Consider the following 20,752-nt stretch of genomic DNA (forward strand, 5'->3'; position numbering starts at 1 on the left):
TTGAGATCCATCTTGTGTGGAGCTGCAACCCCCCTCCACCACATAATCCCCCCCAGCACCTCCCCCTCTGAGCCCTCAGCAGCCCCCACCAGGCCTTACCCTCTAACTGAACCCTGGCTTCCAGAGATGCCAGTTCAGCCCAGCCTCCATCACCTGCCAGCTCCACCTGGCTAGACTCCCCTTTCTGCCCTCAGCAGCCACTAAACACATGCATTTTCTCTCTTCAGGCAGCAAACGGGCTTCTTTGGGGTTGGTCTAGCCCAGCAGTCCTGGGGTGATTTTGTTGTTTTGTTGGGGAGTGGGGAATTGGGCCTGCTGTGCTAGCATTTTGTCACTGAACTACTCAAAGGCACCTGCCCTGCCCCACAGCCCCACGGCTTTTTGTGATGTCCAATCCCTTTCTACCAATTTCCTCTCCACTCCAGAGTGACCTTGCCAGAATGCTTCCACTCGGCTCTCCCAAACACATGGCCTGTCTACTGAAGTCAGGCCTACCTAGGTGGGGCTTCTGCCTCCTGCCATCCTCTCCCACCTCTGGCCTTTGTACATCTCTCTTACTTTGGAAATCACTCACTTTTCTGTTATCACCCTAGGTGTGGCTTTTGAAAAGCTTTCTCCTTTGGAAAGCCCCTTCCCTGACCTGACCTCTCAGCAGGTCTTCCTGCTTCCTGCCCCCACTTCCAGCTCCACAGGGGACTGTCAGCTTGAGTGGTGGTGTCTCCCCACAGCAGGCAGGAAGGCTAGGCTAAGGTCTGCATCTTGAGGATGTGTGGAGGGGGCTGGGTAGCAGATGGCTTTTACATCCAGCAGAGGATGCAGTTTTCAGGAATGTGACCTGTGAATCCTTCTGCCTCTTTCAGGCAGGGGTATCTGGAAGGTGGGGGCATGCTTGCCTCTCTGAGTTCTCCTGATGACCCCAAGGCATGAACCTTGCTGCTAGTGGCAGGAAAGCCAAGTCACATGGAACACGGCCTGGCATCACTCTGAGTGTCACTGAGGAAGAGGGACAGGGAAGTCACACTCAGCAGAGCTTCAAGGTCAAGTGGGTCACAGGAAAACATGCTCCTGAAAACCCTAAAGACCAGGCCAAAGTGGACATTGTGGAGTTAAGGAAATGGAGAGCCAGGCAGGCCATGGTCAGGGAATAAGAAGTAATCTGGTTAGTTCTCCCGTTAACCAAAGCTGGGAGGAAACATATGGATAGCATTTAGAATTCAGGATGGAAGGAAACCTTAGGTTATACAAAAGCAGATAGGTACATCATAGTAAATGAGGGGGTGGGGGAAGGGGAGATAGGGTAGATTCAGGACCTGGGGAGGAAGATACATCACAAGGGCTACTCCAGTCATGCAAGGAAGTCATATACTCTAGTCCAAAGGTTTGTGTTTCAAAGACTGATATTGCTGGGTGTGGTGGCACATGCCTGTAATCCCAGCATTCGGGAGGTGAAGGCAGGCAGATCTCTGAGTTCAAGGCCAGCCTGGTGTACACAGCAAGCTCCAGGATAGCTGGGGCTACATAGAGGCACTCTACCTCAATAAAATAAATTCAATATTAGCATCTTGGAAACACCATAGAAGCCAGAGACCTAGTGGCCAGGGAGACAGGACAAATGAATAGACTTGGGGTGCTGCCCTGGGACCTGGGGTGAAATGAGGGAATCTAGAGGAAGAGGATGGAGGCTAAGCTCCTAGTGAGTCTTTGGGAGCCACAGGATTTGGGATAGAAATAGGGGGAGTGTTGAGTAATGGTTCTGCAGTTAAGAACACTTACTGCTCTTGCAGAGGACCTGGGTTTGGGTCCCAGCATCCAAAGGCAGGTAGGTTATAACGGTCTGTAACTCGAATTCGAGGATCCCATGCCCTTTTTTTGACCTTCAAAGGCACCAAGCACACATGCCGTGCACATACATACATGCAGCCAAAACATTCATACACATAAATAAAATAAATCCATCTTTAAAGCTCTAGGGAGTAGGGTGGAGGTGCTTAAGAGGTAGGAGAGGCACAGAGTCTGGGGGGGGGACACCCAGATACCAGGCAAATGGGGTAACTCAGAGGTAGGGAACACAGGAACACACTTGGTATTTCAACTCCTCTGGAGGACCAATGGCTGGAAACAAGGCCCAGCTGTGTCCCTGTCCAGTCCATCAACCCTCACATACTCTGTTTTACAAGACACAAGGGTTTTTTTTTTTTTTTTTTTGCTTTTTTTCATTTCTTTTTAATACAAACTTGGATCTTTGGGTGTGTCCTGCCAACAGAAAACAACAACAACAACAGAAGATAAAACCCAAGAGTGAAAAAGGAAAAAAAAAAGAAAAAAAAAAAAAGCTCCCAAAAGAGGTTCTCCCTCCCCCCCCCACCATGCGAATTTGCACACCACGGGACCACAGCAGGTTTACAGAATGCAATATACAATCCACAATTTATAATAAAACAGTATATACAATAAATAGGATATTGTTCATTTTTGTCAAACAACCTGTAGATAAATTTCTCAGTGCACACTTGCAGGGGTTCTGGACACCTCGAAGCCCCGCTCGCAACCTCTTGCACACGCTCGCTCTCGCTCTCTCGCTCTCTCTCTTTTTTTTTGTCTTTTTCTAAAACTGTGTTTTGTTTTTAAGTTTTGTACATTTTAAAAAGTATTTACAATTGCTGGTTTTGAGCAGAAAGGGCTCACCTTCGGCTTCTGCGTGGAGGAGATGGGCAGGGAGGGGTAGGGGTGGGATATGGGGCTGCAGGGGGTGCAAAGGGCAGGTGGGAGGCAGAGGGGCAGGCACTCCTGCCAGAGGACGATGTGGACGCTGGGAGGGGTCTTGGCATTGGTTTTCTGAAAGCTGTGAAGAGACACAAAAGAAGAGGCAGACGTTAGCAGCAGACAGACACTGGACTCCAAGACCAGGGGGTTCAAAAGAGGCTTGGCTCAGTTCCCACCAAAATTCTGGAGAAGCTAACACTGTTCCTTCTCCAGGCAGGGCCCCCATGTGACTCTGGGACTCTGCCTTGTCTTCTCCAAGCTGTGTCCTAATCCGGTGGTACTTTTGTTCAGTCTCATGCAGTCTAGGTTAGCTTCAAACTCACTGTGTGCCAAGGCTAGCTTGAGTTCCTGATTCTCCTGCCTTAGCCTCCTGAGAACTATAATTACAGGTGGCTTCTCCATTTGTAAACGCCCAAGATCATACCAAGAGTGAAAGATGGGCCGGAGAAGCAGGTGGATCTCTGTGAGTTCAAGGCCTATCTGGTCCACAATGAGTTCCAGGATAGCCTGAGCTACAGAGAAACCCGCCTCAAAAAAACTCTAAACAAAACAGAAAGAAAGAAAGAAAGAAAGAAAGAAAGAAAGAAAGAAAGAAAGAAAGAAAGAAAGAAAGATGAGCTGGAAGGGTGTCAGGGTCCCAAGCAGGATGTCCTGAGAACCTAGGCTCTGGAGTTAAGAGATAGCTAAGCTCACATGCCAGCACCATCATTTAAAAGTTCTGTGACTTTGGGTAGGAGCTGAAGCCTGTTTACTCATTGAAGGTTCTTTGTTATTTGTGTGTGTGTGTGTGTGTGTGTGTGTGTGTGTGTGTGTGTGTGTGTGTGTATGTGTGTGTGTGTGTGTGTGTGTGTGAGAGAGAGAGAGAGAGAGAGAGAGAGACAGACAGACAGACAGACAGAGCCTCATCATAGAACTCTGGTTGGCCTTGAACTTAGGAGATCTACTTGCCTTTGCCTCCCAGGTACTAAGATTTAAAGGCGCCTGCATGGCACCCAGCTTACTTTACTCATTAGTGTGAAAGGGATACTAGAAAGCCAAACATGGTGCTCACACTTGTAATTCCAACACTTTAAGAGACTAAGAGAGGAAGATGTTGAGTCTGAGGTTAGCCTAGGCTGCATCCAGACTGCCGCACACCACCAAACAGAGACAGGACATATTTCATTTAGTAGAGTGTTTGCCTAACACATATGAAGCCCTGGGTTTGATTCCCAGCATGGCACAAAGCAGGTGTGGCTGTAGCTCGTCACCCTAGTGCTCATGAGGCAGAGGCAGGAGACAGGAGACCCTGTTTTAAAAACCAAGTCACAGGAGGGCAGCAGGACCACCCTCCTAGGTTTGTTACTGGATCCAGTGTTTAAGCCAGATAAAGGGTGAACACAAATGTGTCATACATTAAAATTAATTGTCACTTTTATTATTTTCCTGGGGCCAGATGGGCTCTCTAAACCTCAGTTTCCAAATGTTGTACTACTGAGCTTGCTTGGTAATGCCTCTAACCTCCATGGTTGGAAAGAGGGACCAGGGCAGAGCCTCAGCTCAGCACCACACAGGTGTGGAACACTGCTTCTATTTTTTTTAAATCCACCCCTCTTCCCAGCCCCGCTCATCCATTCTGCTCCTAGGAGAGATGAGGTGATGAGGAAGTCAGTCTGGATGAAGAAATGAAGAAATCATCCAACACAATGCCATCTGTGTTTGGTGCGAACACTGCCTTCCTGAAGCCTGGAAACTCCCCAGTCCCCATGACCGCTACGGTACCTTCTCTTGCTAGACAGCTCTGATCATGTGTGTGGGATCACACGTGTGGAACTTATCTTCTCTATCCAGACCACCAGCCTGCCCGCCTCCCCGCCAGACCTACAGCTCTGTTGCTGTAAGGGAAGAGATAGCCAAGACAGGGCCAGCTTAGGGCATTCCCAGAACCTTGGGCCATTAGACTGCCAGCCTCTCAGAGGGCTGGGATTCTGGCTTCCCACCGCCAAGTGTGAGACTATGTCCTCCAGAATCAGGGGTAGGGTTGAGGTGCTAACCGCCTCCTAGGTCGCCTCTGGGTGCCACCTGTCCTCCCCCACGGCACCAGGAGCCAGGCGGCGACAGAAAGCCCCATTCCCTTTGGTCTTTCTTAGCATTCCTCTCCAACAGGGCCACATTGGCATTCCGCTCAGCCTCAGCTGCTGTCTGCTGGGCAATCAGCCCCAGGGATGACTTTTGTCCTCCGGTTGGACTTGCCAGGACACCCTAGAGAGCCAGGGATACCAGGTGGGCTCCTGCAGGGAAAAGGGAGCACCCTATCTTGATGATTAGGCCAGAAGCATGAGGGAGGGTGAGGGCTGAGGGCTCGGGACACTAGATCTGTACCACAGTAAGGGGTACTGGGGGGCGGTGAGCCAGGGTGCCTGTGAGGTGGCAGATGTATCACAATTGGGGTGTTAAGCAGCAAAGGAGCAGGGGTGCTGCGGAGATGAACGTCAGCTCTCTGCAGTTAGGGCGACAAGCACGACCAATTGCAGGGATGAAGGGAAGGGACTACGGTATGTGGGGTGCCAGGTTTAGCAAGCACCAGAGAAGCCTCAACCCAGAGGCTGGCTTCACTGCAGGTGAAGGACAGTTGCCAAGTTCTTCTGGGGAACTACTGGAGAGAGAGGGTGGGCTGCTGCAAACTACTTGGCACAGTGACAGTGATGAACCCCAGTTCTGCCTGCTCCCCTCAAAGGCCCAGGGCACACATTCTGCATAAATCCCCTTCACTCCCACCCCCACCAGCCCTTAGCCACTGCCAGTGACCCTCTGCAAGCCAGGTCTCCATGGTGATCTCAGCCCAGCAGGCGGTTCCTGCCAGAACCTTCCCATGGTGCCTGCGGCCAGGCAGCAGGAGGCTTTCTCACCCTCTGCTAAGCTACCCAGAGCACCTTACCTCCCCTCCCACCGCCCTCCCAGCTTCCGGGACTTGGCCAGCCAGGGGCTCAGGCAGAATCTGGGGGAGGGTAGTGGGTGGGGAAGAATCACAGGCTGGGGGTGTTCTTGGTGAAGGGAGAATGCTATACTGAATGGAACACAGACCTAGCTAGGCTCAGCTCTCGAAAACTGAACCAAACACGAAGGTGCCATGCAGCCCAGCTCAGGACTAGGAACAAGGCAGAGAACAGAATAGGTCTGGATCCACCTAAAAGCCTGCTGAGTGGAGAGCAAAGCAGACAGATCCTATCCCGGCAATCTCCATGCAGGTAGATGGTTGTGCCAAGGGAAGTGCTGTGGGGCTCAGGAAGAGGAGGAGCACTCAGTCCAGTCTGGGAAGGAAGGCTGCAGCTCTAAATTTACCACCGAGTACAGAGCTCAGCGTGCTGGGATGGTGCATGTGTGTGGACTGAACGACAGCACCATGACTGATCTAAGGCTGGTCAGCATGTCAGGGTGTCCAGCTCAGCTCTCTCTCACACACCTCTAGGATGCCTCCTTAGAATGCCTTGTTGCCATAGCTACCGGTGCACTTGCTGTTCTCCACTCTGCTCTTCTGGAGCACAGACCTGTGTGTGGTACCTCTGAGCCCTGGGTTCCAGTATGCGCGCGCCCGACCCCAGGACACTGACCACTTTTACTAAGGTGCAACCTTTTGTGCCTCCACATTCATTCCCTGCGTCCTCACACTCTAGCGGTTTTAGCAACTGAGGTGCCAGGGACTTCAGTGGTCTTTGCCTGGGCAGAGATTCAAAGTGCTAGAGATGATACAGACATCAGGCTGCCCAGAGAGAGCCATTCTCCCTAGAAACAGAGCGTACACTCCTGCCTCCACTAAGCAACCATGATTCACATCCACTTCCTGCCAGGGTGTGTGCTCAGGCTTGACCTCCACTTCCCCCAGTCTGCCTCCAGAAGAGGATTTCAGTGTCACACAAGGGAGAAGACAGAGAGGGAGGCCTTTCCCTCTGTAGGCCTTACTTTTCCTTCTGCAAAGAGTTTGAACAGGTGATGAGAGAGATCTTTAGGTGTCCCAGACACGAGGGGTCAAAGGACAAACCAATTGCATGAAGACTAAGCTACTTCTCTGGCATTTTCAGGTTATCAGGCCTATGAGTACCTCGATGTACAAGGTTATTTGTGTGGGGCTCAAACTACACCTGATAGGCAGAAATACCACTAGGGGTTCAGTGAAGGGTCACAGGGGTTCCCAACTGGAACCAAAGAGGCCAGGGGTGCGGGGCAGCTCCTCTACTTTTCAAAATCTGTGCCTTGAACTTTGGCTCTGGGAGCCTCCTCTGCTGCCAGACACCGAGACCTACCGCACTTGCTATGGGACCACATGGCTTCTTACCTGTAGACACCCACCAATCTGCTGTGACTACGCCTCCCACTTCCCCTTCCATCTTGCCCCAAGAGAACAAGTCCTCATCCCTACACCCACATCTGTACACTTTTACACACATACACATCTCTCTCCACCCTCCCTGCAGGGAATGTCCTATGTAAGGACAGGCATCATTGATGGCGTAGACACGCAGCCAAAGTGGATGCCAAAGGCAAAGGATGATGGAGTTGGTGCTCCCCAAGAGTCACTCTGTTCTGTCAGTGTTTCTGTCGCTCCTAGGAGGAGTCCCACTGCGTGGAGGCCTCCCTCCGAAAGCCACCTGGTCCTGAGAGTTGATAGGTTCACTGACACACGGTGCTTTTATGCACTGCTTTTAGGATTATTTCCTGAAGATTTGGGAACCTTCACTCCTCATCCTGTTCTTTTGTGGAGACAGGGTCTCTTTGTAGCCCTGGTTGGTCTGGAAATCAGAGTCCACATGCTTCTGCCTCCTGAGTGCTGGAATTGAAGGCATGCATCAACCACCATGCTCAGCTGACCTTTCTTCTCCTAGTTCTTCCAGTGTATTAGCTTGTTTTTCTCACACATACACACACACACACACACAGCAAGATGGCTGGGGGGGGGGGGGAGAGCGTTAACTGCTAACCCTGATGCCCTAAGCTTGATGCCCAGAACCTACATGGTGAAAGAAGAGAAGGGACCCCTAAAAGTTGTCCTCTGACCTCCATACACTTGATGTACACGTACACACACACACCCCTGAAATACCCCCAAAATGGTGAGATACTGGAGTTGGGGAGACGATGCAAAGATGAGTGACTAGCCTAAAGGAATTGATGGTATGCTGGGGACATTGCCGGAAAGGGCTGTCAAGGATGCATAAAGAGCTGGAGATTGATTGTGCCTGGGAAGGATCACGGAACACTTCTCGAAGGAGGTGACACCTGAGGGAGAGACTGGCAGTGACAGGTGGGAGACCACAGTGGATAGGAGAGGGCAACCCAGGCCAGGGCAAAGCGAAGGGCACCTTCTGCAGAGACCTCTCTGATGTTCCCTCCTGACTATGCCTGCGTGTGAGGTGGGGCTGAAAAACAGGTGGGTGCCAGGACAGAAGCCTGAAGAGCTTCTGCGCCATACCGGGCCGTCAGGCTTGTACTCTGTAGACAAGAAGGCTGGAGAGGAAGGATACAATCAAAAGGTGTGAAGCATGGGGTTGCAAGAGCAGACGTGCTCTAATCAATCCATCCAATAAATATTTTCGGGGATCCAGACATCGTGCATCTAAAAATGCTGAACGACAAGCACTCTGGCGGCCACCATGGCCAGAACAGACTGGGTCGGGGGTGGGCCGGAGACCCAGGTGACTGAGTACGGCTCTAGCTGCTGAAGTCTCTAATTTGTTAGGATCATTTCCAGCCTCAAGGAAGTCCCTGCTGCCCTCCTTATGTAGCTCCGAAGGGCTGGCACAGAGGATCCCCCCTCCTGCTGGAGGAGTTGTGGTACCTCCCCTGGACATGGTACTCAAGTAGAGGTTGAAACAAGCCCATTAGGCCTGTGGGTCAGCGGGATACTGGCCAGTACAGAGTGGGCTGCCAGTTCATGTGGACTGGACACAGATTTCATCTACCTCCCCAGCCCAGGCACAGTGGCACCAAAGCTGGCAGGGACAAGACAGACTGAGCCACCAGGGCAAACGCTCTAAAGTCCTAAGGAAGGCTTCTCGGGTGCTTTGTGCCTGGGGAGAGACTACAGATTGTGTGGACAGGATTCTAGCTGACCCAGCTTCCTGGAAGGTCCTTGGAGGAGGGCTTACTTCATCCCTGTGTCTCCACCTCTCCCCAGGAGGACTCAGTCCAGTGGCTAACACAAAGAGCACCGCGATTAGCCTGTCCCTCATCCCCCAGTTCTGTCTTGTGCACAACAGGCAAGCACTCTTCACACTCAGCTCCATCTCCAGCACCAGAGAAATCTCAAGGTTCCCAAACGCTCCAGGCCCACAGCAGAATACAAGGCCCCTCCCTGTAGGAGGGCAGCAGACAAGCGGATGCAGGAGCAAAGGTCAAGCAAAGGTCAGGAACAGGGGTTGGAGATGTATGACTCACACAGCTTGAACTGGGGACCCAGAATTCAGACTGTGGGAAGGTATTCATCCACCCATCTACCAGCCACCAAGTAGGTGCTTTCCTGTGGGCCAGGACAGGACTAAGGGCTTTAGATGTCAATCCCCTTAATTCTTACAAGAGATAGGGATGACGTGACTCACCAGGTTATGTGAGTCACCAGATCACCTAGCTGGTAAGGGACGGAACCACCTTAGGGGCCTATGTGTGACCACAGACAGGCACCCCTAGCCACTGCCTGCCAGTTCTGGAGCTCTGCTTTTACCAAGGATGTGGGGTGCAGGGAGAGGAGAGCAGCGGAAGGTATGCTCATAGAGAGATGGTATTTCCAAGAAGTGGGGGCTCGGAACAAGAAGGCATGGCCTAAACATGGCTGCAGGGAAGGCAAGCAGACCAGGAGGATGACCTCAGAAAAGGGAGAAAACCTGGAACTCAGAGGAAGCAGGGCAGGGCTGGCTGAGCCCTGACATGAGGCCTCTTGCTCAGAGCCAGAGGCAAGATCAAGTGACCTCTTAAGGATTCAAGACTCAGAGAGACAAAGCCCAGAGCAGCCGGGCCTGGCCCAGGCCTGGGCATGCCTGCTGACCCTGGCTGGATGGTGGCCTTGGAAACTGCCTCCTGTTCCCATCAGGTCCCAGCTGGTGTAACCTGGGAGGACCTGTGACATTTCTCTTGGCCTCAGTTTCAGAGCCAAGAGCTAGCTAGTAGGGAGGGGAAAAGGATTAGAGATTCCTGGATATATGCGGGCCCTTCCCACCTGCTCACCTCTGGTCCCGGGGTCTGCTGTGGTGGATCTTTGGTTCAAGAGTCCCAATATGGAGCCAGTTTGTCTGGCTCTGCTTTTCATTTAAGGGACCTGAGAAGATGCCTGTAGGCCCGAGGCCCCCTCCTTTGACCTACCCCTAACTGTGCTATCAGCTACAGCACTCAGGGCACACATTCCTCGCTGTCTCCTCTGCCCTTTCATCCCCCAGCTCTCACGGGGATGAAACCTGCCTCTGCCCTTGGTTCCCACTGCCTGCAGTGGCCCTCCCTAGCTCCACATCGGGTGGTCTCTTCTTCAAGCTCAAGTGCAGCTTCTTAACACACATCCACAAAATTCATTTAAAATGCTAGACCTTCTGGATACAGGAGTACAAGCCTGTAACTCCAGCACTCAGAGGGCTGAGGCAGGAGGAAGCAAGTTCCAAGTCAGCCAGGGCTACCTCATAGCAAGACCTTGTCTCACAAAAACTACTCCTGGCTCCCCTAAAACAAAACTCAGCCCCCTAAAGAACCATAGGTTCACCTAATGTGACCATCATTTTGCAGCCGGGGAACCAGGGAGCCGAGGAGCCGGGGAGCTGGACATGTGGGGGATGAGCAGCCATGTGGCAAGCTTTGAAAGCCAGGGATGGTTCCATGTTTTATAAACTACAGATTCCTGGGCAGATCTCGATTGTGCCTGCTTCCTTACTTCTCCAGTGAAAGCCAAGAACATACTCAATGCTGCGAGCAGTCCCTGGGGTGGTGCCACACAAAGGGACAACACGTGTGTGTACGGAGGAATGACTTCCGATGCACCCTTTGCTTCTCCCTCACTCTGGGCACCTGCCACTTCCTACCCGGTGTTTCCAGGTTCTCTGTGTGCTTGTTTTAACTTCCTGGGACAGATGCTGATCTCCACACAGGAGCCATGTCTGCTTTGTCTCCCCAGCGCCTGTCACAGAGTTAGCGGGAAAGGGCTCAAGATGAGCAGCTGAACTGAATTACTGCTTCCCAGTGCCAGTGCCCAGCACTAACGCTGCTCACTACCTGTTGGTGAGTGAGCACGTCATTCTCTGCTTAAGCCTTCTGTGGACAATGTGACGCCCTCTACTAACGGTCCTTCCTCGCTCGCCACTCTCCTCTCTGTATCCTCCGACCTTTCTCACTCTCACCACTGGCATGAGAGGGTCGCCCTACACGGAGGTGCTTGTATGCTATCCTAACTAAGGAAGGGAAACTACCCAGACCACCTTAGTCCAAGCCACCATCGTGGCTGGCTGCTCTGGTCTCCTTTCTTTCAACACTTGCCCAGTTTCACCGTGACGCTGTCTTCAGGGCTCCCCGTCCATCTTGGAATGATTCAAATTCCTTGCAGTGTCTTACAGGATCTGGTTCTGCCTGCCTGGCCCTTGCTTAGCTCGACTGCCTTCTTATCCGTCAGCTCTTCAGAGCTGAGTTCCTCCCCTCCTCAAGACTGTATACCCTGCCTGCTGTCCCCTCTGCCCAGAATGGTCTTCCCCATCCAACATCTAGCCCCTGCATCTTGCTGGTAGCAGCTGTAAGCTGGTCTGGGCAGCCTGTTGCAGGCTCTCACGAGCTCCTAGTGGGCCTTGCACCACCCTTCCCCATGGCTCTGACCACCAAGTGCTCTGTGCCATTCTGTGCCATTCTGTGTTCAGTGTCTTTCCCTGGAACCGGAGGCCCTCTCTAAGGATCAAGCGCCTCGTCTGTGGTGCTTCCGATGCCTGATACGTGGGGAGGGCTGCACAGATGTCTCTGGAACTGCATGTGTCCCTGCTAACTCCCAGTGCTGGGTGGGGAACAGGCTAGAATGTGGGGCTGGATGGTATCCCAGCTCCTCCCGCATTCAAGCCTCGCTGGGTGGTTCCATTATGCACTGCACTGAGCTGTGACCTGCCCAAACACCCAGCCCCCACACATTCATTTTCCACCCCAGAGTCTGGGAGGAACGGTTTTGGGATTATTTCACATTTCTGGATTATCCATGAGACATCTCCCCTCCGGTGAGAAGGATCAAGAGTTTGACATTTTAAACCCCAAGCAGCTTCTCCCTGGCCTGCTTCAGATCTGGGGCCCTGCTACTTGCAGTGAGATGCACCGGGAATGGAAGGCCATTTTAATCTTCGCCGGGCTTCATTAGGAAGGAAAAAACACTGCTCCCCTCCCCCGCAAAAAACCTGAGCCATTGCCTCTGCCATACAGACCTGTGAGAGCCCAAAAGGTTACTGAAGTCAGTTTTCTCAAACAGATGGGGAAACAGAGGCCAGGAAAGGGCATGAGCTCAACATGTAACAGGCTGGTGTTCAACCAAGGACTGGTGTTCCCAGGGGCCTCCTGGTTCTCATAATGGCTCTTTGCCACCCTCAGGCACCAGGGCAGCTGGGGTCTGGCAAAGTGGGGGGGTCATAAGTTTCCACTGACTCTACTTCAGGACCCTGAGTCACCCTGGCCTCGAATGGCCTCTCCAGAGCAGGGATGACAGGCTAGTCCACCGGGAAACAAAACACCCAGGAGGCTTTGGGGCAGCAGGAGTGACGAGGGCTTTAGTCAAGCTCTCGGCTACTCCACTGCCAACGGCCACATCTGGCCCATTCCGAGGCAGATCTCTTGCCCTGAGTGGGTCTAGCTGTGGCTGTAGTTTGCAATAAACTGTTGTAAAAGAAGATAATTCTTCTAACCCCACGATTCTCTTCAGTTATATGGCAACATTTTCCACCTTTTATTTTCCTGAAAATACTAAAGCAGACTTCAACCACGAAGGCACAGCACCTGATGGAAATAATGGCCAAGTGTCTCCGACTACTTAATTGAACGCTGGAGAAGCATTTGGCTTGAGGAAAGGGACTGGTTTCTCTACCTGGACAGGCCCTTTGGTTACAGTTTCCTGGGGCAGAAATGGCACTGTTCTGCACATCTCTGTCTTTGTCCCCACGGGGGCCTGACCACAGGGAACCAACATCAAGCCCAAGGAGAGTTTGGGCGTGGTGACACACATCTTTAATCCCAGCACTGAGGGGGCGGGGCAGGTGGCTTACCTGTGAGTGTGAGGTCAGTGAGTCCCTGTCTCAATCTTTAAGAAAGGCCTTTGAGGACAAAAGGACAAGAGAGAGAATCCTATGGGCCATTTGGGAAGTTCTTGCCAAGCTAACTACACCAAAGGAGCCTAGAGAACCCCGAGGGGATGACTGGCCTGCTCTGTCCTTCATCCAGGGTGAGGTAAATGCCCTCCTTCATAAGAGGTAAGTGGTGTTTCTTACCCAGGCAAGAACGAGGGGAATGAACGCTTGGTCTTACCCAATTTATGGTTCTACCACTCCAACGATCAGGACTTCTGAATATTCTACTGGGTTCCCCACACAAGCTCCTCAGACTCTATCCACCTTCTTATCTCGAGTCCTTCCCTCCTGCTGGCCAGTCCTACCACCCCACCCTCCCTCTCATCAAACAGCTCTCCCCCTGACCAAGCATCCTCACCACCCCCTCCCTACCCCTCAGGTGTCTACCCTCTGTGCCCACATCCCCAGACTCACCCAGGAACAAAACCTCGTGGTCCAGTCGGCACTTCAGTTGGTACTACAGGGAGGTGACGGTGAATGTGTCCTCGGGGTGAGGTTCCGCCATGGGCCCCAGGAAGCCACTCTTAGGGGCCCCACCCAGGCCAGGATGTGCCTGTGGCATAAAGCCCGGATACCTGTAGGCAGTGTCCTGCAGGGGCAGCAGCGAGTCCCTCGGCACAGGGGACAGGGTTAAGTCACTAAGAAGTGGGCAGCCATAGCCAGCGGCGGCTGTAGCAGGGCCACGGGGTGGACCCGGCGGCCGGGCCATCTCCAGTGGCTCCTTGTCGGCCTTGGGCGTGGCCGGTGGGCTAGCCAGGTGAGGGGCACTGAGGCATACAGCCTCCGTCCTGCCCAGGAAGTCAGCCAGCAACCCTGAACCCACCTTGCCCTCATAAGGTGGACTACGGGCGGCTGAACCTGGTGGGTACCAATAGGCTGTACCCTTGCAACTAGGGGAATCATAGTGAGGCTGGCCCAGCGGCAGGTCCCGGCAGCTCAGGTGGGCCTGGGCTGCGTGGCTCAGGCTAGCCCCCTGAAGACCGTGCTTGAGGGGCTCGCAGGCAGTCAGCTTGGTGGGTGGTGGCCGCAGCTCTTCCTTGAAGCCGAGCGTGGGTGAACAGGTGGGTGAGTACGCCTTCTGCAGGCCAGCATCAAACACTGTGGGTGGGTGGGCCAGCGGTGGGAAATGCTTGCCATCAAGCTCGGGAGCACCGAGGCTGGGAGAGTCACAGTGGAAGCCTTGGCCAAAAGTGCCGTCGGAAGGTGTAGATGGATTCATGGAGTAGGGTCCCATGAAGTCGCAGGGGTCTCGTTCTCCCACGCCAAAGGCTCTCGATTGGGAGGGCAGTGGTGACATGCTGCTATCTCCGCTATAGTAGTCCAGGCCAAGGTCTGGGCTGTCCTGGAACAGTGGATTAACTGGCTGTGGCTTGGGGATGAACTTGGCTTTAGCCGCTGTACCACCTCGTTCCTTCTTGGCTGAGCAGGCCCCACTACCCCGGCCACCCCGAGGCTGCCGGGGCCCGGTGCTCCGTTTGGACGGGTAGCCAGAGGCAGTGGCCGAGGCAGATGTTGAGAAGCCCAGATGCGAGGCCTCAAACAAGTCCACCTTCTTCCGCCGTCCGCGGCCGGGCTTGGAGCTGCTCTGAAAGAGGACACTCTGGTTCCAGTTGTAACCGGGAGCAGACGAGGCTTCATTCCAGTCCATCATGAGCTTCTCCAGGCTAGACAAGCTGGACTGGCCCTCACTGCTCGAGGCCTCGCTGTTGGCACGCCGAAAACCGCCACCGCCAACGGGTTGATTGAACTGGGTGCTGTCGGAGGACGACTCGGAGAAGGTCTCGGACACGGCGGTCTGCTGCTTCACCTTCTGCGGCGTGTAGTTCGAGATGTCCAAGATCACGTTGGGCTCGCTGACGTGGCAGTCGAAATTGGGGTTGTAGAGCTGACTAAAGGCCTCCGAGGCCCAGTCCAGGCCTCCATACCCCTGCCGGAAAGGCCACTGAGAAGACCCCACAAACTGCCGACAGTTCTCGGGTGAGGGCTGAAAGGAGGAGGAACAGGAGGAGGCGGCAGAGGCTGCAGAAGCTGTGGTGCCCTTGGGCACCATGTAGCCACCGGGGGAGACGGTGCTGGCCCGACTGTCACAGCGCAAGGGTGTGGGGGCCGACCCGGAGAAGGGGCCCCCCTCAGAGCTGTTGAAGAAGGACGCCTTGCTGGGTGGCAGGCAGGGACCCCCAGTAGGCGGCGGGGCGTAGCCAGCGCTGTGGGCGCTGCTGGGCGAGGCAGGAAGGCTGTTGCCGCTGCCGTAGGCAAAGCTGCAGTCTTTGCTGTTAGCACAGTCCTGGCCCGAAAAAGGCTTGGCTGGGGCAAACACGCTTTGTCCTGCCCCATAGCCACCATACTGAGGCGGGTAGGTGTTGGCAGGCGGGTGGGTTGTCGGTGAGCGGGCCACGGCTGAAGGAGGGGGAGCCAGCTTTGGGAAGGTCTCCGCTGCCCGGCAGTCTGAAGTGGCTGGGGTTATCCCGTAGCTTGCTGCCCGACCTGGTGGGAAGGTCTGACGGGAGGGCAGGACGGGCTGGAAGGAGGGGTCTGCCCCAGCTCCACTGCTGCCCACTGCCACCGGGCTAGCCTTGGCTCCCCGGCTTGGGAAGGTGGCAAGCCCCCGCTGAGCAGGCAGCCCACCGGAGGGAGGCCCCGCATAGGTGCCCGATGCCTTCCGGGACTCTGGGCGAGAGGCTGAGAGGGCAAAGTCCAAGAGGTCAGAGGAGTCATCCGAGTCAAGCAGGGAGCGAAAATAGCCAGTGAAGAGGTTTTGGCGCTCCTGGCTGAGCTCCGTCTGGCCCGAGGGTGCACCCGCATAGTAGCTGCCGCGGCCTGAAGCCCCACTCTCCAGTCCAGTGGAGGCAAAAGCCCGGGCCTCAGTCCCTTGGAACCCACAGTTTCGGCCAGCTTGCCCTCCTGGGTGCCCATGGTGAGGGGCCCAGCCACCACCCTTGTCCCCAGCCCACTCGGCACCTGCCTCCCCAAAGCCTGGGCCACTGGGCCCCTGCTCTGGGAACAGAGTCCCATTCTTCCGGGACCGCCTCTTGCGTTTGGGCTTCCCAGTGACAGCATCCACCTCCCCTCGGCCCCGTTTGCGTGGATGCCCCAACTCGGTGAGACCAGGACCCACCACCCCAGTGGCCGCCACTGCTACCACCTTCTTTTTCTTGCCAATGCCCTCAAAGAAGTCACTAAAGGAACAGCGGGCTGCCTTGGCTGCATGGCCTCCACCCCTGCCTCCAAAGCCTCCCGTTTTGCCTCCTCGCCTCCGGAAGCCCTGCACGCGATGCAGGAAGTGGGAGATGCTCTGGGTGTCTGGGGCCTGGTGCACCGACTCGGGCTCACTGGGTGTCCAGCAGCGGGGGTGGCGAGCACCTCCCGGCACACTGGCTCTGGCGGTTCAGAAAGGCCAGCTTGGCAAGGACGTCAGAGTACTCGGCCTTGCTGTCATTGGCGTCCGCCGCGTACGACGGCTGCGGAGACGCCAGCTTTTGTTTCCGCCTCCTCCGTTTCTTCACCTCTGGCATGGCCAGGGTGGCCGCTGCCACAGTAGCAGCCTCAGCGGCGACCACTGTCGGCTCTTTGGGCTTGCCGGGACCCAGCAGCAGGTTCTTAGGGGGGCGGCCACGCTTCCGCTTCAGAATGATGGGCATCTCACCTGGCGGGAAGACCACCACCACGTTCCGGCCGTTGTTTTTCATCTTCAGCAACGGGGTAGGCTCTGTCGACACCCGCAAGCCCAGCTCTTTGCCTTCCACACTCAGACTGCTGCTCAAGGAAGAAACTTTGTATGTGGTCTTATTCCTCCGCCCCAGTGACACAGGGATCTTGGCCATCTTCACCACCATGCGCCGCACACCCCTGCACTTGCCTTTGCGGGTGGGGATCACTGGGGTTTGAGAAGACTCTGACTCCAGCTCGGGAACTGGGCCTGGGCCTGACAGAGCAGGAGGTGGTGGAGGTGGTGGCAGCGGTGGGGGCTCAGCCAGGGCAGCTGCCAGCCCTGTAGGCATGGGCAGGGGAAGCAGGCGGCCTTCAGGTCCCGAGTCTACCTTCCGCCCCCTTCCTGCTTTCCGCCGGCGACATAGGATCTTTGGCCTATCGGTGCGCCTCAAGGCGTACTTGGGGTGGCCCTCAGGCCCAGGGGGACCGTGAGGTGAGCACAAGTCCAGGCGTAAAGGCTCAGCCAGTTGGCAGTGCCCCAGGGACTGCTGGGGCTCTAGACGTCGACCGGGAACATCTAGCAACTTGGGCAGGGGGTCGAGGGCCTGGGGGTCAAGGAGCTGGGACTCCAGGGAGTCAGGTAGGGTATCTAGGGCCTGCAGAGTCAGGCTCGGCAGCCCCAGAGGATCAGCAAGAGGCTGCAGGGGTGGCAGCTCCAAACCTTCCCCTAGAGGCTCCAGTGCCTGCGGGTCTAAGAAGCGGGGCTGGGGGTCCAGGAGCTGCGGTTCAGGCTGCGGCGACGGAGGCTCGAGGGCCTGAGCCTCCAGGAGCTGGGCCTCAGGACAAGTAAGGGAGGCCAGTTCACTGAGGATATCAGCATCTGCCAGCTCAGAGTAATCAGGCCCATCGGGCTCAGGCTCTGGGGGTAGACCGGTGGCCGTAGCTGTGGCTCCAGGACCATGGCCTTGGCCAGGCTGGGGACTATCCCTGGGCTCAGGCTCAGGTTCATAGAGGGGGTGGCTGGGCCGCTCTGACTTGGCGTGAGGGGTGACACGTTCCTCGGGGCTGCGGATGCTGTTGGCCAGGCTGGGTGAGGAGAAGAAGCTATACTGCAGGTCACCGGGTGGTGGAGCGGGTGGGCGGCTCAGTCTCAGCCCACCACAGTCCAGATGCACACCACTGTGCTGCAGGTCCTGGGACAGCCTTGTCAGGTCCTTCATGATGTCAATCAGCTGCACCACTGGACGCAGGTTCACACGGCCGTTGTCCCAGTGGCGGAGGGAGTTGCTGTCTGGGGCCGGTGTGGGGCAGTGGGCCTGGGAGACAGGCCGGGCTGCCCGAGGGGGTAGCAGGTCGTCTCCTTTGGCAAGGACTGGTGGACGCCGGGTACTGGGGTCCCGGCGTGGGGGTGGGCGTGGGTTCTCAGAGAAGGTGTGGGTGGAAAAGGCCTTGTCAGGTGGGCTGGCAGGGGGCCGGGTGGGAAGCAAGGGCCGGGGGGTTGGGGGACCACCGGGGTAGTACTTGGGCTCTCGGAGGTAGTCAGGAGAGCTACACACGGCACTGGAAGTCACCACCAGGCCCTGGGGCTTCACACGCATCCTGACCTTGTCCTCCGAGGGCCGCCGGGCGGGGCCGGGGCTGACATGAGGGTGCGAGAAGCCGGGACCAGAACCTGCCAGGAAAGGAGAGACAGGAGGTCCTTCACTGAGCATTTTCAGTTTCCCATACCCTATTAAGCCCCTGGACCATTCTCTACAGTTCCATTGCCCCTCTATGTTCCAGCCCCTGGCCCAAGCCCCAATGGCTTGCAGGTCTTCAGTCAGGTATACACAGTAAACTCCTCATGACCCCCTTCTATAGGCTATAGGATCAGAGAGGATAGCATCCCTGTCTTGGACAAGATGACCACTCCACATAAAACTGACCCATTAGCCACGGCATCCTCCCTTCTCATCCCCATTCCCCAAGGTGCACTCACCCTCGGCTCTGCCGCCTGGGCTGTCACACTGGATATCTCTGTGGGCAACAAGACGTGTAACAGATCTGAATTCTCCACATGATTTAGGGTCCACACTCAACCCCTGCTACTCACACACAGCCCCACACCTTTCCAGATGCCACCCGAGGTCCCTCATGCCTGACCTGGTAAACAGAGGGCCCCCGTGCTTGGGGACTCTGCCAGTCGCTGGCCGTCAGCTGGGGATGTTGTGGAGCAACTTCGGCCTGAGCCCAGGCCTCGGGATGTGGACAGCGCCTGGAAAGGACCACGGCACCTCAGGTTTAGTGAGCACCCACTGCACGACAGGCACTGGGCTGGAAGCTGTCCAGGCATTGCTTCATTTAATTCTTCATACCAATCCTGTGAGGTAGGGGCTATTAATAACCCCATTTTGCAGATGAAGAAATGGAGGCTCAGACATGAAGTAGTATTCATTCATTCATTCATACATTCATATGTTCATTATTTACGGAATGTCTACTTTGCACAAGGCCTGGGTAGTCAGACATTGAACAGATAATCATAAGTGACTTTATAATTATAATTAGTAGAGTAAGAGCTACAAAGAAAAGTGGGCCGGGCGGTGGTGGCGCACGCCTTTAATCCCAGCACTCGGGAGGCAGAGCCAGGCGGATCTCTGTGAGTTCGAGGCCAGCCTGGGCTACCAAGTAAGTCCCAGGAAAGGCGCAAAGCTACACAGAGAAACCCTGTCTCGAAAAACCAAAACAAAAAAAAGAAAAGAAAAGTGAAGGCAGTACCTAGGACCAAGGGTCCAGCAGCCACCAGGAAGCTGACAGCAAAAGCCTGTACTTGAGGGACACTTTCTCTATTACCAACCCCAGGCTGAGCACTTTAATGGATCATCTCATCTAACCTTCCTGCCATACAGAAATCAGTTATTACCCTGCCCATTTCCAAAGAAGCCATCCAGGAAAGGCTCGTCTCCTGATGCGCGAAGCTCCCCAAATCTGCAATCGCACATGTTTATTACACTTTAAAAAATTTATTTTTATGTTTGAGTGTTTTGCCCGCGTGTGTGTGTGTGTGTGTGTGTGTGTGTGTGTGTGTGTGTGTGTGTATCTTGTGCATGCCCTGGTACCCAGAGGTTGAGAACAGGGCATCACATCTCCTGGAACTGGAGTTACAGATGGTTGTAAGCCACCATGTGGGTGTTGGAAACTGAACCAGGATCCTCTGCAAGAGCAGCCAATGCTTTGAACTGCCAAGCTATCTCTTCAGCTATTATTTTATTCCATTTTAATTGTGTGTGAGTGTGTGTGTGTGTGTGTGTGTGTGTGTGTGTGTGTGTGTGTGTGTGTACGTGTATATGCATGGAGGTCAAAGAACAACTTGCAGAGGTCAGTTCTCTCCTTGTGGGTCCCGTGGTCTGAACTCAGGTTGTCAGCCCCTTCCCCCCCCACCCCCCCCCCCCGCCTCCTCATTACTCCCCGTCTTTCAAGACAGGGCAGTGGACAGCGGGTGCTACAGACAGGCACCACCGTGTCTGTCTCTCATGAAGTTCTTTCCTTATTCTTTTCTAGACCCAACAAAGATGCAGAGGGAAGAACAGTGACAAGAACGGAGTCGGGTAGAGACGCTGCACGCCGTTAACCCCAGCACTCGGGAGGCAGAGGAAGTGGTCTCTGAGTTCGAGGCCAGCCTGGTCTACAGAGCGAGTTCCAGGTCAGTCAGGGCTTCACAGAGAAACCCTGTCTTCAAAAACCAAAACAGAAGAAAAGAAAAGAAAGGATGTAGCCCTTCGCCTGTCTCTGGCATCCTGCCTTACTCACAGCCTTCCTTCTGTCCAGCCCCTCCGCCCTCCGTGAGTCCTATCTATTTCACCTTCCTGGTATTTATCACAACTGTAATCAATTACTTGTGTGACTGGCTATTTAGTGTGTCTCCCTCGAGACTGTGGCTTCTTCAGGGGCAGGGATCACACATGTCTTGTTTACTGCTGTATCCTCTGACCCCAGAGCCTGAGCTATGGATGCTACATAAATATTTACGGAGTGACTCTGAGCTGGTC

General features: G+C 54.9%; 1 protein-coding gene across 1 annotated transcript in view; it reads right to left on the bottom strand.

Moving 5' to 3' along the window:
• Positions 1–2,399: 2,399 nt before the first annotated feature.
• The window catches only part of Ahdc1 (AT-hook DNA binding motif containing 1), a 66,590-nt gene continuing 48,237 nt past the window's right edge, over positions 2,400–20,752 (bottom strand). Inside the window, 5 exon segments of the mRNA XM_052718776.1 lie at positions 2,400–2,842; positions 13,491–16,425; positions 16,427–18,396; positions 18,703–18,740; positions 18,867–18,978. Of these exon segments, the coding sequence (XP_052574736.1) occupies positions 13,534–16,425; positions 16,427–18,322 (4,788 nt within the window). The 5' untranslated portion in view covers positions 18,323–18,396; positions 18,703–18,740; positions 18,867–18,978 and the 3' untranslated portion in view covers positions 2,400–2,842; positions 13,491–13,533.

This window comes from Peromyscus californicus, unplaced genomic scaffold (assembly GCF_007827085.1).
Source record: "Peromyscus californicus insignis strain IS unplaced genomic scaffold, ASM782708v3 Scaffold_5__1_contigs__length_169319896, whole genome shotgun sequence".
NCBI lineage: Eukaryota > Metazoa > Chordata > Mammalia > Rodentia > Cricetidae > Peromyscus > Peromyscus californicus.